The 20,026-nt window shown below is 50.1% G+C and overlaps 2 protein-coding genes across 3 annotated transcripts; both read left to right on the forward strand.

The window, feature by feature from the left end:
- Nucleotides 1–636: 636 nt before the first annotated feature.
- On the forward strand, nt 637–4,739 carry LOC120692518. 2 transcript variants are annotated; one of them, XM_039975850.1, is made up of 4 exons: nt 637–849; nt 999–1,137; nt 2,801–3,165; nt 3,877–4,739. In XM_039975850.1, exons 3-4 carry the CDS (start codon nt 2,824–2,826, stop codon nt 4,408–4,410), a joined length of 876 nt encoding a protein of 291 aa, XP_039831784.1. In that variant the 5' UTR covers nt 637–849; nt 999–1,137; nt 2,801–2,823; the 3' UTR covers nt 4,411–4,739. The 2 variants fall into 2 exon arrangements, with proteins under 2 accessions (XP_039831784.1, XP_039831785.1); XM_039975851.1 differs by having other exon boundaries at nt 1,003–1,137.
- Nucleotides 4,740–5,437: 698 nt separating this feature from the next.
- On the forward strand, nt 5,438–6,229 carry LOC120693312 (basic proline-rich protein-like). The gene has a single exon (XM_039976736.1). It carries the CDS (start codon nt 5,504–5,506, stop codon nt 6,035–6,037), a length of 534 nt encoding a protein of 177 aa, XP_039832670.1. The 5' UTR covers nt 5,438–5,503; the 3' UTR covers nt 6,038–6,229.
- The last annotated feature ends 13,797 nt before the right edge of the window (nt 6,230–20,026 follow it).

Below are 20,026 nucleotides of genomic sequence, written 5' to 3' on the forward strand. Positions count from 1 at the left end.
CGTACCCATCAAACTTGACTTCCCTTTCTTTAACGTTTTCAATTTTCAAAACATAAACTGTGCCAAGATTGGTGAATGCGCAGCAAGTGAGATATAAGTTGGGTAATTGTTGAGGTCAACATTTCATCGCTGTAGAAAAGCTCACAGCTTCTCGTTCAGGCGAAGTGCACTTGAAGAGGTAGAAATATTGTTGTGCAGCCTCGTCATCCTGGAGCAGGGGTGCTTGCACAAATCAGATCCATTTGTTGCAAGCAAGAGTTGACATGTGCATAAACTTGCAACGCAGAGGAACATGCCTTGATCCTGCCACCATTTCGCAGTGCTCAAAACGAAAAGAATATATATATATATATATATATATATATATATATATATATTCTTTTTTTAGGGCTATATATAACTTGTCCAGTAAAGAGACAAGTGATTGAATATATTCCATTTTTCCAGGAAGTATCTATTCATTATAGCATTTACGAATTAATTTGTACATTTTGGAAGCGACTCTTCCTTTTGATACGCTTCCTGTGACTTGGACGGTGTAGATGAACGCAGAGGAGTCGTCAGAGTTAGCATTGGGGAACTTGGAATCTGGGTTCGTCAAACTGAAAACTATCTGTGGGATGGTGACACCGGATGAATCCATGAGGCAACCAATGCCATCGAGTCATAAAACTGAACTAATTTTAAGGTAGCAATTCCAAGAATAAATTTAAAAAGAAAAGAAAACAGGAGCCAAGAACTGACGTAAAGAACATCCCATGCGCCCAAAACATTTGCAAGGCTCGGCCCCTCCAACTCAGGCGCCTCGATCGCTTCGTAACCACCTGATTCATCAGTCGCTCCTCCAAGGTTGGTCTCCGATTGGTCTCCAAATTTCTATCCAATTTATTTTACTCCACATGCAATTTTTCTTTGTTATTCTTGGAGTCCGGTGGTGGTAATTTTTTTTCAGCTCCTTTTGTCTCCCTTTTTTTCTCTGACCTGAACTGCTGTCCCAGCCAGGCTTTCACCTCGCCGCTTAATCCCAATTGGGTTGGAGCGCAACCCAATTGGGGGTTAATTGGGATTGCTACTCCGGGGCTGCCCGTCCCTCGTGTTCTTGGATTGGGCGACGCGAATCGGCTGGTTTTCTTGCAGGTGAGGACTGACGACTACTCACAGCTATTCGATTGGAATGGATTGGATTGATTCCTTGCGCGTTCGATTCCGCTTTCTTTTCTAGATTGCGCGGTAATAAAATGGATCTTCTAGACTTCCTGTTCCTGAAACCGATTCGAGCTTCTGCTATTAGTTTGCAGTTCGAAATCCCAATCAGATTTTCTGCATAGTGATGTCTTGATAGGCGTTTCTTCCATGCTGTTCGATCTTTGAAGCCCAATGTTCGACTTGTGTCAGGTTGCAAGTGTTCATAGTTTGGTGGATTCTCACTTTTGCATTTTAGTTTGGTTTTCTAGCTGGAAATTCCGATCGAGGAATCCGGTTATTAGGACTGAAGGCAAGTTTAGTTGGTAGCTCTTACATGTTCTTTGTTCGTCAAAACTAATCCCCTTTCTTGGAAACTTAGTTTATCGGTCTCGCGTTGATGATTCTTTGCGATACCGAGGTCCTAGTTGGATCCCCTTTATTGTTCCATTAGTGGTATTTCCTCTGTTCATAGATGAATTGATTGATTCATCCTGCCCCGTATGACTGTAGAATTTCTTTTTGACTTGTTTTAAAGGTGTCCAATTTGGTAGGTCCTGCTTTGAAATTTCCACCTGAATCCGTGTTGTTAGCTTTGGAATTGAACCTGGATCTGAATTGGAGTTGACTTATCTGTTGAGTCCTTTTTTTACTGTAAATGGATGCAACTGTTGTAGCTTTTTCCTTGTTTAGATCTCATATGATCTTTTCCACTTGAATTTCTCTCTAGTTTTGCTATCTTGTGGGATTTATCTCCTACATCAAAATTCCAGTTGTTGGTCCCCATCAGAAGGTGATGCTTACATCTAGGACTAAAGTTAGGAATGTGTTAGGTCACAAAAGAATGAGGGAAACACATGTGTTTTTTTTTCTTTCAGAAGAATGTCGGGGTGATCCCTTTTGGCTTTGGTTTACTCGGTCAGTTGTTCCATGAATTACTGCATCAGGAATGACTTATTGCTTCCGATTGGATCCTGAACCTTCTTTAACCACGAGCACCAGATGTTTGAGAGTTGAAAATCTTGTTTCTTGCAATAATTCTGACAGAGAAACAATTGAGCTTGTTGTGATCTGTTGATATTCTCACCGTTAAACTTAACATATGACGATTGCTGGATTCTACCTTCCACTCCAGGCCCTCCTTTTATTCTGTTTGTCTTGATTCAGATTTTTCCGCAGTATCATGTTATTTAGTCCTTGGTGTTTGCATCCCACTGAATGGTACTGGAGTATTCTTTAATCAACTCAACACTGATGTCATTGTGCTAGTTTTTTAATAAAATACTCTTTTTATCAATATTGAAAGCAGAATAAACCAATATGTTTTTTATTTGTGTCAAAAATACTTTCAGTAGGTTTCAATAATACATCACATGGAAGCTGTGCTTGTTTTTGAGGACCCCATCAGTACCAAAAATTTATGTGTGACTGAAGGTGGATTCGTATAAGATTGAATGTATGTCAGAACACATTGATTGCACGAATTCTGCTCTACTTGGATCCAATATTCAGAAAATGATAGTTTTATTACCATGATACCTTTGTGATCTACACCTGTTTTCTTTCCTTGCTCGGGTGCTACTGCATATTGTGACCTCTTTCATTTCTGTTGACTTAGCTGCCAGCCTCCTTGGTAGAATCATGAAGCTGAAAAATAGCACAGTGGAGGCTTTTAAGGAGAACAATACGATTTTCACTTCTGAAGGAAATCTCCATTGTAAAAAAGTGCCAGACGATTATGGTGCTAGGCCAAACCGACCAGCTGTAGTTCAGACAAGAAGCAAATGGATTATTGGAGATGTAACTGAGGTTTTGGATCGCAACACATGGAAGCTTGGCAAGATCTTAAAGATGCTAAAGAACAATTACTTTGTTATAAGGCTTGCTGATTGCATCCAACTGAAAGAGTTCCACATATCTAGCTTGAGAATTCCGCATACTCTGGAAGCTCCACAGAGCAATCCCTTTCCTGCAGCAGATAAGGTAACAGTCATTTCCTCAGGATGCAAAGTTGCTTTATTTCGAGTTTACACGTTCATTTCTCTTACATAACCAATAGCTTAGTGTTAGGCATTGTTTACTTAGATTTACCTTGCTTGGCTTACAGCAACATCTGCATTTTGTGATTTGGTGTCCTCTTAGTTTCATTAGTGTTGCACTATCAATCATCAGGAGTCTCGTAATATTGAATGATTTCTTCTTCTATCAATACAATGATACACAGCTCTCCTGCGTATTCGAGAAAAAAATGATTTCTTGATGTTGTTGAAGGGAACACAAACACTCCACAGACTTCTGTTGTTTCCAGGAATTTTTTTTGAAACATAAAATTATTTATTGTCTACATGATTTATGATCTTTAGTTCTCTTTTGGGATTGTTGTCAAATGTACATGATTTATGATCTTTTATTCTCTTCTGGGATTGTTGTCAAATGTGGTACTTCACTCAAAGATGTAGAATTTGTTTACCACCAGCACAGCACTAATGAAACTTGAAGCTTGACGCATTCTGAATGTCTGTTACCGACCGGTTACTGTTTTGATCTGCACATTCTGAATGTCTGATTGCAGTAGCAAAGATTTTAAACAAAAATGACTGATGCATGAAGCATTCGACCAACTTCTTCATCTTGTGCATTGGTATGCTTCTCATTCCAACTGGACGATTTTACAAGTTCCCATATCCTTTTCAGGCCACCGGACGCGGCAAACGCCAACCTGCTGATTGCGCCTTGCTTCGCTCAAGAGTTGCGCAGCAAACGGGGAGCAGTGGCAAGAAGAAGAAAGCAGCCGCAGGTGCCTCTCACCATCCGAGCAAAAGAGCACACCCATGGAACGTCGCCGTGGCTTCCATGGCCAAAAGCTACATGCACAGCTCTTCTCAGGCCATAGAGGACGCGGAATGCTCGGTGGCCAGCTGCAGCGTGAATGACCCGTGCCGCCTGGACAATGGCGGCAACGGCAGCGGCAGGCGCCGCCGCGGCGCAGGTTGCCTCCCTGACGACGCCATGTCCGCGTGCCCGTGCACGTCCGTGGATCGGGAGGAGGAGGGCACGGTGGACGTGCACGGGCTGGAGCTGGAGGCGTACCGGTCGACGATGCGGGCGCTGTACGCGTTGGGGCCCCTGACGTGGGAGCAGGAGGCCCTGCTGACGAACCTGCGCTTGTCCCTCAACATCTCCAACGAGGAGCACCTGCTCCAGCTCCGGCGGCTCATGTCCTCGTGATCGTTGACAGCCACGGCCCACAGCCACACTTCTTCACCAGCGTCAGTCGATCAGGTCGTAGACGCTGGGTTCGCCGAACCACGTCCTGTTCGATCGAGCTCTTGTTTTACTGTTCTTGCATGGTTATCCCCCTGTCTTGTCTAGTTCAAGTAGAATCCTGTTTTTACCAGTGTCGAGATATGGATCTATACAGAGAGAGATAGAGAGAGAAGTCTGCATCTTTGTCCTGCCTTGTGTATCCCGAATACCTATCTTGCTTGTAAATGCAAACATGTTTACAGGTTTTCCTTCTGAGGAATCATGTTTATAAGTTCTTCACTTCTGTTTCACTGACAGTTCATCTATCGTTGATCCTGTTTGGATCCTTCGGTCTAATAAATAAATTCGAGGAATCTTAATTAGACCCGAGGAATCATATTTAGTAGTATTAAACAAAGTTTATATACAAAAATACTTGCAGAATTTCTGAATTAATTGCAAGACGAGTCTAACGATGTATATTAATTTATGATTAGCAGATGACTACTGTAGCATCAATGTAACAAATTATATATTAATTAGACTTATTAGATTCGTCTCACAAATTAGCATAAGAGTTATGAAATGAGTTTTACCAGTAATCTATATTTAATACTTATAAATATAAATATTCCTCCTATCTAATTATTAGACCGGAGGACCTTTGTCATTTAGATTTGTTCTAAATCAAATCTTTCTATGACCACTATAAAAATATTTGAAATAGGAGTTGCATATTATGATATTAGGTTTTCACGATCAACCTAATTATATTGATTTTATATCATCCATCTTTACAATTATTTATTATTAACAATCAAAATAGCATACGACTATGAACTATCTCCGTTTCACTGAGAGTGAACACCTAGGCGACAGACACGTACGCACGTGTCGAGAGAAAGCCTACCTCCAGCGGCACGCACGCCACGTGCTCCGGCACGTTGCCAAACGTGTCGAGGTGACAGCCGTATAAGGACACCGCGGCACTGTTCCGGTGGGTCTTCCATGCCCTTGCCTCCTTTAGCCTCTCGCGTCCTCGATCGTGCAAGCCCAGGAAGAGCAGCGCGCAACGATGCCGGTCAGCCTCGTGACGACGTCGCTGCTGCCTCCGTGCCGGGCCGTCCGCGCCGCGGCGGCGTCGGCCCGCGCCTTGCGTTCGGGCGGGCGCCGACCGCCGCCTTCGTCCGCGGGGCGCGCCGGCGTGCGCTGCCTCGCCGCCACGCCCCCGCCGCCTGAGTTCCCGGGCCAGTCGCCGGCCGAAGTGCCTGGCACGGGCCGCCCGCCGGCTGAGGTTCCCGGCACGGCCCGCCCGCCGCAGGAGTTGCCGAGCATCGACACGCCGCCGGAGTTCGACGCGCCCCCGGGCGTGGACGTGCCGATGCCCGGCACGCCGAGGCCCGGGCCCGAGATGCCTGGCCCGGCGATGCCGTCGCCGCCGGTGCCGGAGGTCCCGACCGTGCCGCCCAACCCCGACGTCCCGCCGCCACAGCCGCCGGAGGGGGACCCGCCAAGGCCGCCGCCGGAGGTGGACCCGCCCAGCCCGCCGCCCGAGGTCGGCCCGCTGCAGCCGCCTGGCGCCACGACGGTGCCGCCTCCTTTGGTGTAAGCTCGCGCCCGCTGATGCGCCGCGGCGTGGCAGGTGGGCAGGCCGGCGTGCTGATGAGCCAGCCTAGCGGCGGCCCGCTGTCCGGAACCGTGCTGTCCCCAACGGGACAGCACCGTGGAGTGTGTACAGAGTACGAGTAGTTCACGGTTTGTACATGTTTGCTTTCAGTTTGAACATGGACCTAGCGAATTCGAGGAAGGTCGATGGCTCGATCCAGTAGTCCGTAGCCTGGCGTGATCGTGACAATGGCGCGCGTTGAGCCGAACAAGAATCAAGCCGAGACATGCTGCCATGCTGAGGGCGCCGCGGCATCTTCCAGACTCCCCGGTGTGCAGCGGCGCTGGCTCAGCCAGCTGCCCAGCTGCCCCATGGGCCATTGGGGGGTAGGGCACGCAAGCCCACCCCCGCCGCGCGCCGCACGGGAGACGTTAGCGTAGGGCCGTGCAATTGTATCAAGCGTCTGGCAGGCCGTGCCACTCCTGACGGGCTTGTAGCAATTTAAATTGGTGTGGGCCTAGCGCTTGACGGCCCGGCGGGTCCGGTCCAGGGAGAAAAAGCGGAGACAGAAGCGACGCGTAGCGGCGGGCTCGGCAAGTCGGCGTAGGATCAGGGTTAAAAAAACCGCTCGGAACCGGACGGTCCGGTTCCGGATCCGGGCGGTTTTAAATCGGGGCAAATTTAAATTTTAAATTTGAATTCCAGGAAATGAAAAAATCCCAAAAAATTCATAAAAATACTTCAAGTTGCGAGGAATGTAATGGTGTCAAATTTTTTGAAATATTCATTCATTTGATATATTTTGGGGGCATTTGAATTTAAATAAAAAAACGGGCGGCCCATTAAGGCCCAACGGCCCGTAACCGACACATAAGGCGCCACACCCCCCAGAAGCTTCAGACCGGCGCCCCCACCCCATTTCCGCCTCCCTCTCCCTCCAGGCGGCGCCAGGAAGCCCGACCGGCGGTGACCGCCGGCCAACCGCTCGGGTAGTGCGGCTAGCCGGCCGGTAGAACCGTTTAGCCAGCCCCGGCCCGGATCTAACCGGCCGCGCCGGTTGACCGGCCGGGCGCAGTGGTAAGCCGGCCGGTATCGGCGGTAAGCCGGCCTGGGAGGTCGGTAAGCCGTTTGATTTTTTTTCCTTTGAGTTGATTTACAAGTATTAGATGATTTGTTTTAGGATTTAGATGTATGATCTAGGTGTAGTTAGGATTTAGGTAAGATTTAAGTGCATGACGTAAGGATTTAGGTTGATTTGATTTAGGTTTATTTAGGATTTAGGTAGAATTGAATATTAAGGTGCATATTTTTTTTAGGATTTAGGTTGATTTAGGATTTATGTGATTGATATGTCTTTGTTGTCCATTTATGCAGATAGACAATGTCAGGTAGAGATAAATATGTTGTATGGGAACATGGTGAAAATTTTTATCCCGGATGGCGGTGCAAGTATTGTAATACGCAGAAAGCAGGAGGTGGTGCGACTAGATTGAAACAACATTTGGCTCACCGCGGGGCGGAGGTGGTCCATTGCAGGAATGTGCCACCAGATGTGCGGGAGTATTTTTAGCGTGACATTGAGAAGGCTAGGAAGGCAACTGCTGAACGTGCTCGAGAGAGGTTGAGACGGGAGAAGGCTGCAGCGGAGGGAAACTATCCCGGTGAAGAAGAAGATGAGGAGACTCAGCTGCAGCGTGCCTTGGACCAATCGAGAGCGGAAGCAGTGTACCGACGGGGGGTGGAACAGAGAGGAGGTGTATACGAGCATGGAGGGGATAGTGGTTCGACGAGGGGGAATCCTTTGCAGAGGATGTTGCGTAGGGCAACTTCGCAGAGGGAGAGTCCTGCGGTGGAGGACTATAACGTGGCATCCGGTGGGAGAAGAGGAATGACCCAACAAAGAATTGATACAGGCTCCTGGACGCAGAAGGGTAGGAATGCAAAGGAAGCTATTGGTAAAGCTTGGTCAAAGTTTTTCCATTTTGCGGGAGTACCTGGAAGACAGGCTGACAATCCTTACTTTGTCAGCGCGGTCAGGGAGACACAGAAGTGGGGTATGTTTTCTTTCATTCGTATGACACCTATGAGCTTACATTTCTGTATCTCATGATTTTCATATGTTTGCAGGTGAAGGTATCACATCACCAACTGGACGGGATATTGATGGCAAGTACCTTGATCAGAACGAGCAAGACTTGAAGATGAGGTATGTAAAGTTTCGGAAAGACTGGCCCTTATTTGGCGTCACGTTGATGTGTGATTCATGGACTGGGCCGACGAGGATGAGTGTCATCAACTTTTTGATATACTGCAATGGATTCATGTGGTTCCACAAGTATATTGATGCGAGTGGAAGAACTCAAGATAGCACATATTTGCTTAGGGTAGGCCCTAAACATGTCCCATCCACTTTGAGTATATTTTGAAACTTACTAAAAAATCCTACCTATTTTGACAGGAGATTCGAAAGGTGGTGGACGAGATTGGACCGGAGAATGTCGTGCATATAGTCACCGATAATGGCTCGAATTACAAGAAAGCTTGCAAGGCACTAGGAGAGGTGTATGAACACATTCTTTGGACACCTTGTCTAGCACACACCGTCAATTTGATGTTGAAGGATATAGCTCGAAGGCCCGAACATTCTGGTACGATCAAGCAATGCAAGCGAATTTCTAATTGGTTACACAATCATGGTCAGTTGAATACAATGATGAGGAACGCAATCGGTGGTGAGTTGGTTAAGTGGAATGCCACTCGATTTGGAACCAATTACATGTTCTTAGAGAGCATCTATCGGAAACGTGATCGTTTCATGCAGTGGATGGCATCTACTGAGTTTTTACAAAGCAAATGGGCAGATACCGAAGATGGTCGATTTACTCATTCCAGGTTTTCAAATTTGGATTGGTGGGACGGATTGAAATGTGTCATCGACACAGTTCAAGCAATATACAAGTTCCTTCGCTTCGCTGATCAGGACAAGCGGCCCAACATGTGCGAAGTCGTGATGGCGTACCAGAATACGAGACAGGAGCTGCAGTCTTTCTTTGGAAATAATGTTTCCACTCGGGACGAGTATATTAAGGTTTTGGACGATAGGATGCGTGACCTTTTCATAGGCACGTATGTGGGTCCAGGTAAGACTATACGAGTCATCTAATTTGGAACTCTATGAAACTTATGCTTATTTGAAGTGATTTATATTTTGCAGCTGCTGTCCTAAATCCGAGGTATTCATACACGATGGAACCAACTCAAGAAATGTTCCGTGGACTCAAGGATACATTTGAGCGCATGACGGATGTCCAGAGCGCCGTGCAGGCATTGCAGGAGCTTGAGGTGTTTCGGCAGAAGGTTGGCGAGTTTGGCAGTGAAATGGCAATGAGCATGGCGATGGATCCAAAGACATCCCCATGTAAGAGTTAGTCCGTAAGATATTGTTGTTTTCTCTATATTTGAATATATTTGCACATACAGCGTCCTGGTGGATGATGTTCGGATCAAGCACTCCAAAGCTGCAGTACCTTGCCATGCGGCTTGTTTCACAATGTTGTTCGTCCAGTGGATGCGAGCGCAACTGGAGTACTTTTGCCTTGCTGCATACATAAGTTCGCAATCGATTGTCGCACAAGAAACTTAACAAGCTGGTCTATGTCAACTACAACCTTCGTCTGCGACTAGAGGAGGTCTCCGGCCCACCGATACGTGAAGAAGGTGATTTTATCGATCAGCTGGCCCATCTTTCATTTTATGATGAGAATAATCCGGTGCGGGAATGGATGGAATATGGTCGATCTAACCGCGCTCCAGTTCTGGACGAGGATGATGATGACGGAGACGTCCCTCTCCCGTCTCATATTGTTAGGGATCAAATAAACCTCTCAGATCTACGTGACACTACGGGGGATGCTTGCATCAGCGATTGGGCACGTAGACATGTGGGTGACACTCACCTAGGGAAGAGGAAATTCTAGAGGGGGCATACGAAGGGTGACTCGAAGCGTCAAAAACAAAAAGGAAAAGCAACAGCAAAATCAGTGAACAGCGACACGTCCACTGATGATGGCGATGGTAAGCGTAGTCCACCGTATCAAGAGACTGGGGATAGCAGCTCCGCTGGTGATGGTGACGGTAGTGACGGTGCTGGTGCTGCTGCTGGTGATGGTGGTGGTATTCCCATTAGTTTCACAGGTATACATTGCACCTATATATGCACACCTGTTTCTGATTATGAGTACTAATTATTATATATGGTTAATTGCAGGGGAGACTCAGTTCACACATGCTACTCATGACCCCGATCATGGAGCACCGGAATCGCCGAGGAGAACGATTGGACCGACGGACAACGATACTTCACAGTACTCTTCTTCCTTCTATAGCGATTCCAGGCACTCTTTTCACTATCCCATACCTGACATCAACATGCAGCCACAGACGAGATGGGTGTACGAATGGGAAGACCCCCATTTTTACAATATGTTAGTTCAGGAATGGGAGACAACATCGGCGTGGACAGGGCAATCTTGGCAAGACTACAAGGCTGAACTGCTTAGATTGCGAGGTTTGAATGTGATGTCCATCGCCGAATACCAAATGGCGTCCAGAATGGGGGTCTTCCCATTCTTACGTTGAACTATTATTAATGTGTATCAGTGACTACTGTATTCGTAGGCACGATTATGACTATGGTATTTGTATGCACGCGCATTAATATTGTATATCTCTGCATAATTATAAATTGTTACTTTGGTGTGGTATTTTACATTAATATGTGCATAGTTCATACCAAAATTTCCTTTTATTTCACACCACGGAACCAATTTAAAATTGCCGGTTTATTTTGTTCAAAGGCCGGTAACCAGTGAAACCGGTCCGGTTTTACCAACAAACCGGCCGGCTAACCGGTACTGGCCGTTACAATGGGAACATTTGAATTTAATTTTGAATTTGACCGGTATGAACCGGTAACCGGTCCAACCGGAACCGGTGGCCGGCGGTCCGGTGGAATCTGTCGGAAAAAAAACTTGCGTAGGATTGAGAGAACTCGCTCGGTGCGGGTCGGTCTGGCGCGGCCCGTTGCGGAACTCCGAATTTTGGGTGCGCCCTTTCTGCCGCCGCCGCCGCCGGCGATCGGCATGGGGGCTGCGGTGCGGCGGTGGCGATCTCGCTGCCGATGATACAGGTGCGCTCTCTCTGAACTGATTCCTCCGTCCTAATTACTCCAATCTCAGCCATGGATGCTATTGCTCCCTCGAGTTATAGGTCACGCAATCACCTGGCGATTTCGCCGTAGAACTTCGCGTCCCAGGGTTTGAATCACTGCGGGTAGAGCAATGTCTGGCGGCGTAGAGAAGCCAGAGCGATCGGTGTGAAAACTAGAGGTAGCCCAGATCGCGCGCAGCTCGTTTGGCCGGTGGTACACGTGAGGCATTGATGGACGAACGGGGGGACGCGTCGCGTATATTATCCGCGCGCGCCGCACACAGGGCTGCCGGCTGCTCACCTCCATGATGGTCCATGCAGGCGATCGTAGGCGCAGGACCACCAACAACAACCAAGCACGCGCGAGGACACGCATGTCGCCATGTTGCTGGCACTGTATGCTGCCAAGGAATTGGGTGGTTTTGATGTTCAAACTACCAAAGGCTGTTTGATTTTTTGAGGTTTCTGACCTTGGCTTGGCTAACCTGAGACGTCTTTTGCAGTGATCTTCACTCTAGCCATTCCTGCGAGAGCACAAAACACCTGTGAAATTTCCTAAAAAAATAAACTTACAAGCGCTACAGGCGATGCGAAGATCCCTCAACCCGCAAATCACTACGCCAAGCTACAGAAAAAGCTCGAAGCTCCTGGCAAATCGCAACACTACACGTGGCAAGTTCGAAAAATTGACAGAGATTCGCTACAAGTAGAAGGCGTTAAAACGAAGCCTCCCCCCTATATAGGGATGTAAAAGTGAACAGTTGCATCAACGGTAAAATCGAGAGGAATACCAAATGCCACCCAACAAAAAATCGACACGTATAAAGAAGGCACCTTCGGCTCGTCCCAACCTCCGACGTAGGGAGACATTTTTTGGTTGTAGGTGATAGAGGCTTCTAGGGTTCGGCTCGTCGGAGTCGGCCCCCGCCCGCGAGGGGCTACTGTTGGGGATCATCGTCTCAGATGCCGGAGGTTGCCCAAAACTGCAGGGCGGGAGCCGAAGGGTCCGAAGGTCACTGAAAGCCCGGAGGTTACCCTCTCAACCGAAGGTCAGAAGATGCGCCCGAAGGTTACCGCGAAGCTTCGGGGTAGCGTCTCGATCACGAATCGGATAGGGTAAATAATTTTTATACTCCAATCTGTATGAAATGACCTACGGCCCGGAATATTTGCAGAATATTCCGGGCAGGTAGGGTCATTGTAGTAATTATGTAACAAAGTTTAGGGGTATAAATACCCCCAACCAATCTGTACTGGACACGTGCATATATGAGGGCGAAACTCTACCACTTTACTCTGTTTAACCACCGTGTATGCATTTTGATTGGGTCGTAAGGAAGCCGAGAACCCAACAACCTACCCAATGTTGGAGATATTTTCAGACTGGTAGCATTATTATTTTCATGACGTGCGTTTTCGTTTTTATTATTACACTAGTGAAAGAGTAGAAACAACATGAACATACTGTCGGACTGGCAAATCAAGGGCGGTAATATCTCCCAGGCGTTTTGTAATGGGAAAAGTACTTATATTTCCATTTGCGTTTCAAATCAAATATAAATGCATACTTTAAGTTAGTTTTGCCAAATTAGGTTATCATAATGGTCGGTCTCGATGTCAAAGCCAACTAGTTAAAAGAACCTTGGCTAAAACGGGCCAATGGGCGTTAGTTTTTACTTTTGACATCCATGACCACATCTTTCGGTCTGTATGCCTTCGTGTTTCTGGTTTGAACAAATGATTGGCTTCAAGTGAAAGTAAGGTCTTGTTTAGATTTCAAAATACAAAATGCAAAATTTTTATAAATCACTTGCATGATGTATTAAATTAGTTAAAAAATAAATCGCATTACACAAATGGACTGTAAATCGCGAGAAGAATCTAATGAGCCTAATTAGAACGTGATTAGACACTAAATCGCTACAGTAAACAAACTCTAATGATGAATTAATTAGACTCGTTAGATTTGTCTCGTAGTTTACAGACGAGATCTGTAAATAGTTTTGTGATTAGTCTACATTGAATACTTCAAATATTGAAGATTCTCTTCCAAAAACATAAAAATGTAAAATGCAAAGTGAACTAAACACACCTTAACAACAAAACTGTTGTAGTAACTGATAGGTGAAACTATCCAGCACTGTTCCCTGATGTGTGCAGTGCAAAGCCTTCGGGTGTACGTACGCACCTGGGCCTGTACAAAAACTGAAAGTACAGCAGAAAAACCGTAGTGCTTGTTGTATTTGTCAAAACAATGCATTCTCCCCCAAACAGTACTGCCATTTTGCGCGGATCCAAACTCGCGTTGCATTCTTTGAAGGCCGTGTTTAGTTACATGTGAAATTTTTTGCATACGTTTTTCGAGAAGAGAATTTCGTACGCATGGAGTACTAAATGAAGTCTATTTGCAAAACCTTTTCAAGGATGGATACGCATGGAGTACTAAATGAAGTCTATTTGCAAAACCTTTTCAGGGATGGGTGTAACTTTTCGAGACGAATTTAATGGCGGTAATTAATTGATGATTTGCTACAGTGATACTACAGTACCATCCTCTAATTGCGCGGCCAAAGGGCTCATTAGATTCGTCTCGCGATTTACACGGGTTGTGGAGATAATTTTGTAATTAGACTTCATTTAATACTCTAAATTAGTGGTCAAAAGTGCTACAGTATTTCATGGAAATAAACCAAACACGGCCCAAGGACAAGGACAGTGACAATATTGCTCAAGCTGCTGACCCTGCTCTCACATACCACCCCCTCCAGCCCTTCGGCCCCTTCCACAAAGCAAGGACAGCACCCAGCTCATCTCATCTCGGGGCGCCGAGACTCGAGAGTGGAGAGTACACTGCCTCGGCTTTGGATGTGAGAGGTGAGGGAGCACAAGTACACATGCATCGGTAAATCAAAGCAGCCGCCCGCGGCCGATGCGCCGGGTACATGCCTAAGAGGACCACCTAAGCTCTGCTAAGCATCTCTAGGCCTGCACCTGCTAAGAGATCTATAGATCAGGGCAGCGACTGCATCTGCATAAGGTGCTTTTAACTGGAATTTTATAGTGCTACTATATAGTATCTTTTAACCAGAATGCTACTATATAGTACTGTCCATGGACCACAGGCAGGCATGCGAGTATTAATTTTAGATCAAGGATATAGGAGCGATTCAAAGTGCATATGGTATGTCTAACCAAGCAGCACGTCTGCGTATTGTTAATCCATCTTTTTCCGAGGAACTGCGCGCGTGTTCAGTATTCTGGTGCGGCGTCTCAGTTTCTTAATTGCAGTTTGCCACAGGCTTTACAGCATATATACCTGGCATTTCCCTGTGTTACATAAGTTATAGATGTATAGTATATTAACCATATATAGGCTGAATATCATATCTGGGACAAAAAATAGCCATAAAGGTCGATACGAAATTTTTACTTGTGATACAAGATGTCATACCCATCTGCACGTCCTTTTGCACCGTCTTTGCAATTACCCTTTCTTTGAATCTTAGTTGCTCTGATATATGATTGGCAAAGTTTTGCATTTCTTTCATATGCTTGATTACTTTTAGTATTATGCCTGTTCTAACTAGGAAGCATCTGTTTATATGCATCTTAATGTTTACGTCTGCACAACTGTTACAACAATCAACCCAGATTTTAAGCAGGTTTATGTTCTTAGTTTTTGACACATTTTGTCAGGAATTGGCAATGTCTGTTTCTCTTACTGCTACATAACAAATACAATTGTCTTCATTTATACATGAGAGACGTGCATGCCGGCTGCCTGATTCCATGCATGCATGCAGGACATGACGCATGCCGCCTGGCTTGGCTGTAGTGGCTGTGTTTAGTTCCGCGAAAAGTTTCCAAATTTTTTCACTGACCCACATTACATCGAATCATACCATACATGAATGAAGTATTAAATATGGTTAAAAATATAAGAGTAAAATGCACTATAGGTCCTTAAACTAGTTGAGCTGTTCTGTTCAGGTCCATGAACTTTGAAAATGCATTTTTAGGTCTAGGATCTATTTAAGTGAGTCACTTGAGGTCCAAAACTTGCCACGCCATCGCCCGCATCCGACGTGGACGTGCCACGGTGGCAGCTAGAGGGCGCCCTCACTGGTTCACGCGAGGCGTGCGTCAACCTGGCACGCCGCCAGGCAGAGCTCGCCTGCGCCCTTCGCCCCCTTCCCTTGCTGCGCGGCGGTCGTGGGCGGGACGGGTGGAGCGGCGCGCGCGGTCAGGGGCGGGAGGGCGGAGCGGCGCGCCACGCAGCACGCACCGCGGCCAGGGGCAAGTCGGGCTCCACGCCGCGCGGGGCTCCGGCATTCCGCGGTGGGCGGTGGCGCGGCCTGCAGCATCCGGGCGGAGGCAGCGCGCGGAGGCCGCGGAGCAGCGGCGGCGCGCGTGCGAGTGGGAGGAGGTGGAGAAGGAGCAGGGGCGGCCGCGAGCGAGCCGAGCGAGGCGCCGTGCCGCTGAGTTCAAGCTCGTCCGATCCCAAGCGCATTGGAGCAGGGGCCTCGCGGCGGAGTAGAGCTCCTGGAAGACCGCGCGCCGCCCCCTTCCTCCTCCCTCACAGCGGCCCCGGCTCGGCTCCGGCCGCGGCGGCGGAGCTCCAGCTCGCGCGCCGGCGAGCCATGGGGGCGTGCGGCGGGGCAGAGGATGCTCTGCTCCGAGCACCTCGCCGGCTCCCCCACCGTACGGCGCCAAGGACCCGCCGGCCTCAAATTGACCAGGCAAACGGCACGGGCATGCTCAGAGGCTCACCCCAAAGCAGCACAGCACGACAGCAGGGCCCCAAATCTACTGGAGCACGGTCGACCACGACGGAGGCGGCGGCGGAAAGCTGAACGTCGACGAGCTTCGTGTTCCGGCCAACCTGCTGCACAAATCGACCAACGGTCAAGCCAGAGAACACTACGGCATCAAGGCGGGCATGAGACAAAAGCAAGGATGAAGAGAACGCTGCCGGAGAAAGCTGGCCACGGCAAGGCGGTCCGCGGCGGTGCGCCGGCCGGCCGCGAGGAAGAACGGGGCGGGTGAGCGGCTCCGGTACTGCGGGGCGCAATTGAGCGGTGCAAGAGGTGCACAAGGATGAGGCGAACACATTGACACAGCCAATTTGGATGGAGGGTGAACGGAGTGGCTGGATTATGCCGGCACGGTGGAGTTGTGCGACGGTGGCAGAGAGAGGGAAATTGGGGAAGATAGCCGGCGGCGGGGTTAAAATAGCGTGGCGTGCGCGAGAAAGGCTGAGGTCGATGGAGACGCCGACGTACAAGAGGACGGCGAGGCTGCGAGCGCGTGCGGGGGAGCTCAGCTTGGCCGCCGGTGCGCGCGGGGGAGCTCCGGCCGGCCGCCGCTGGCTCGGGCTCAGACGAGCTCTGCCCGGCAGCCGCGAGCGTGCGTGCGGAGGAGCTCCGCCACATTCGCCGTGGGCGCAGGCAAGCTCCGCCCGGCCGGCGCGAGCGCGCTCCGGGGGAGCTCCGCCCTAGCCGCCATGGGTGTGCATGGAGGGCAGCTGCGCCCCGGCCGCCGTAGGTGCAGGCAAAGGCAAGCTCGGCTCGGCCGCCGGTACGCGCGAGGGAGCTTCGGCCGGCCGCCACGGGCGCGGGCGCAGGCGAGCTCTGCCCGGCGGCGCGCTCGCGTACGCCACGCTCGCGCTCACCGGGCCAGGTGCCAGGTTGACGCACGCCTCGCGTGGACCAGCGAGGGCGCCCTCTAGCTGCCACCGTGGCACGTCCACGTCGGATGCGGGAGATGGTGTGGCAAGTTTTGGACCCCAAGTGACTCACTTAAATAGATTCTGGACCTAAAAATGCATTTTCAAAGTTCATGGACCTAAACAGAACAGCTCAACTAGTTTAAGGACCTACAGTGCATTTTACTCAAAATATAATTAATTGCACAGTTTGGTTGTAAATGACGAGACGAATCTTTTGAGACTAATTACTCCATAGTTAGACAATAGTTGCCAAATAAAACCGAAATGTGCCACAACAACTTTTTCGCGAACTTTTCGCGAACTAAACACACCCAGTACCAAAGAACCATATGGCCAAAGAATTTTTCAACTGCTTTTATGTAGCTTCATATGGTTCTAGTGTACACGCACATGCTATTCTTCAACTGTCAAAATGATGTCTTTTTCATGTTAAGTTGTCATGCGAAATTAAGCTTTTTGCCATATAGCTATGATACTTTCTGTTTTGAGACAAGTTTGTGTGGGGTACCATAATTAGGGGCACCCTAACCCAGGGACTAAATCATTCCTAAAAATGCAAAACACGATTGGGCACCCAGGCCCACAACGCCCGCCATCCCGACACGGTCTACAGTCACAACGACTCAAGGCCCACGGTTTTCCTCCGATCCGAAGGGAAAGAAGGATTACAAAACGGCCCTAACTCTCCTAACAACACCAAAAGTCCTCTCCAGGACTCAAAGAGGCCTAATTCACAGCCCAGCTCCGCGGTACGGCCCAACCGAGGATCCCCCTCGAACCCGCGGGGTAATCTCCGCCTCGCTCGAGGCCTCCCCGCCAAGCCCCTCGACAGCGCACCGCGTCTCCGCCTCGCTTGAGGGTAGCGGGCCTACCCCCGAGAGAGCGGACTAACTCCGCCTCGCTCAAGGCTACCCCTCGGCAGACGGAGCTCGCAACCCAACCGCTCACCTGCCCGTCTGACGGAGGCATTAAATGCCAACCACTCCGCCGCGGAGTGCGGAGTCAAACGATGTCAGGCCACCATGTCGCACAGCAGCCGTGACCGGAGTCCCGTCCGCCAACTCCGGTCACTGTTCCGCCATCCCCATCACTGTGATCACGCTGTGGGAACCTGCGGCGTCCTGTGCAGACGTGCCCGGCGCTACTGCCGCCACTGTGCTGCCTACTCCGCGTACTTCCTCTGCCACGGAACCCTCGATCGGCATGGGCGCAACCCTCGAATGCGGTCCGGGCCTTGACCAGAGCAAGACCCCCGCCTACCGAACCCTCGATGCTCTGCCACATCAACGCGGAGGTCGGTACCCTCAACAGGGAATGCCACAACGCCCACAGGAACCACAAAGACACCGGCGCGATCTCCGCGAGATCAGGACATCGCTCAGGATGACCGCCACGCCCGGCGCCATGCTCTCCACTGCACCACAGTGTACTTTCTACAGTAGACATCCGCTGCACGCCCCGATTCGGGGAGAAGATGACGACTTTAGATCTCCCCGTACATGTACTCCGCCCCTCCTTGTGTCTATAAAAGGAGGAGGCGGGCACGCTCTCAGAGGCTCAGACAGATATCTGATCTCATCTCGCACACAACCCGCACAAACTCACTTTCCAGAGCTCGGTATTGGCACTTGTCTCAATCACATAGCAGAGACTTGGGAGTTTCCCTCCCTCTCTCGCCTCGCTTGTAGCCCCTACTACAGGCACTCCGGTGCAAGATAGTACAGTGCACTCGCACACCCTTGCTGGACGTACGGCCCCGTGGCCGGAACCAGTATAAAACCCGTTCGTTACTGTGTTACCTCTTGCATCTACCATCTAGGATTGGGACACACAACATCTTTACTAGTTAGTACCAGGCCCCCGGGTCTGGACACCGACTGTTGGCGCGCCAGGTAGGGGGGGTCACTGTGTGACACTTGTCTTTGTTCCCTCTTGTTCCTAGATGGCAGACGGGCCACGCCTGCTCCCGGCAGGCACGGTGCTCCGGTTCGGGAGCCTCGACTTCGTCGCGACCGGCAACGGTTACGACATGGAGCTTCTCCCGGCCGGGGTCAACCCCGACACTCCGACTCCACCGCCCCAGCACAGGAGGTGCTCGGGTCAGCGCGCGCGGCAAGCGCGCATGGAGCGGCGCAGAGCGGCCCGCCTTGCCACCCCCACGTGGGTCGAGGTCGGCGCCTCGCAACCTGCAGCCGCTGCGGAGGATGTCGCGGCACCACCACCACCACCAAGCACAGCCTCGGTGCCTCCCAAGGAGGGCGCGACTGTGCCGTCGCCGTTTCCCTTCGGGATGCGCAACGCTGCTACGACATACTCCTCGTCGGTCAGCACCAACATGAGCGCGTAAGAGGATCTGCCGGGTCATCACCTCCTTTCGATCCGCAACCTCATCGCGTCATCACCCGACGACTCCTACCCCGACACAGCAGGCACGATTGCTCTGGAGTGGGATTACTCCAGGGTCCGTGACCTCGACGCTTTCCGGTCGTTTCAAATCACGGCGGACTACTGCCTCACTTGCTCCGAGGACTCCAGCAAGGGGGATTACGATCCCACTCGGGAGTGCTTCATGATCGAGCTGGCGGTTGGGGCTATCGACGACGCACCGGGTGACGATGGAAACAACGAGAAGCCCCCACCAGCGAACCAAGCAGTGGTGCCTGCCGCGAACCCAGCTGCGTCGGCAGGCTCGGCGGCGCGACAGGCACAGCTGGCGCAACTCAAAGAGCTCGAGACCAGGCTCGATGAGGAGCGTCGGCAGACCCGACTTCTGCGTATCGCGCTCGAGCAAGAGCGCACCACACGCGGCATGCGTGCTCGGGCGAAGGGACGTGTCGCCCAGGAGCGGATCCTCGCCGACGACGACGTCAACAACCCGCAGGACCTGAAAAGGGCCAGCCAAAAACTCGTCACCGCGGCATACCTACTTCAGGCCATGTCCGAACACTCTACGCCTGCGGGTCGCATCCTGCGCAACGAGGCACGGGCGCTCATCGAGCAGGCTGCAGTACAGCAGGCTGAGAGCTCAGTGTCTCGCATGCGTTCGGCAGCCTCAG

The sequence above is a fragment of the Panicum virgatum genome, chromosome 9N, assembly GCF_016808335.1.
Source record: "Panicum virgatum strain AP13 chromosome 9N, P.virgatum_v5, whole genome shotgun sequence".
NCBI classification, from domain to species: domain Eukaryota; kingdom Viridiplantae; phylum Streptophyta; class Magnoliopsida; order Poales; family Poaceae; genus Panicum; species Panicum virgatum.

Excerpts from the sequence above, each read along its gene's own strand:
- LOC120692518 (XM_039975850.1), top strand. The coding sequence starts at position 2,824 with ATGAAGCTGAAAAATAGCACAGTGGAGGCTTTTAAGGAGAACAATACG. Across the intron at positions 3,166-3,876 it reads CCTTTCCTGCAGCAGATAAG|GCCACCGGACGCGGCAAACG; the intron begins GTAACAGTCATT and ends TATCCTTTTCAG.
- LOC120693312 (XM_039976736.1), top strand. The coding sequence starts at position 5,504 with ATGCCGGTCAGCCTCGTGACGACGTCGCTGCTGCCTCCGTGCCGGGCC.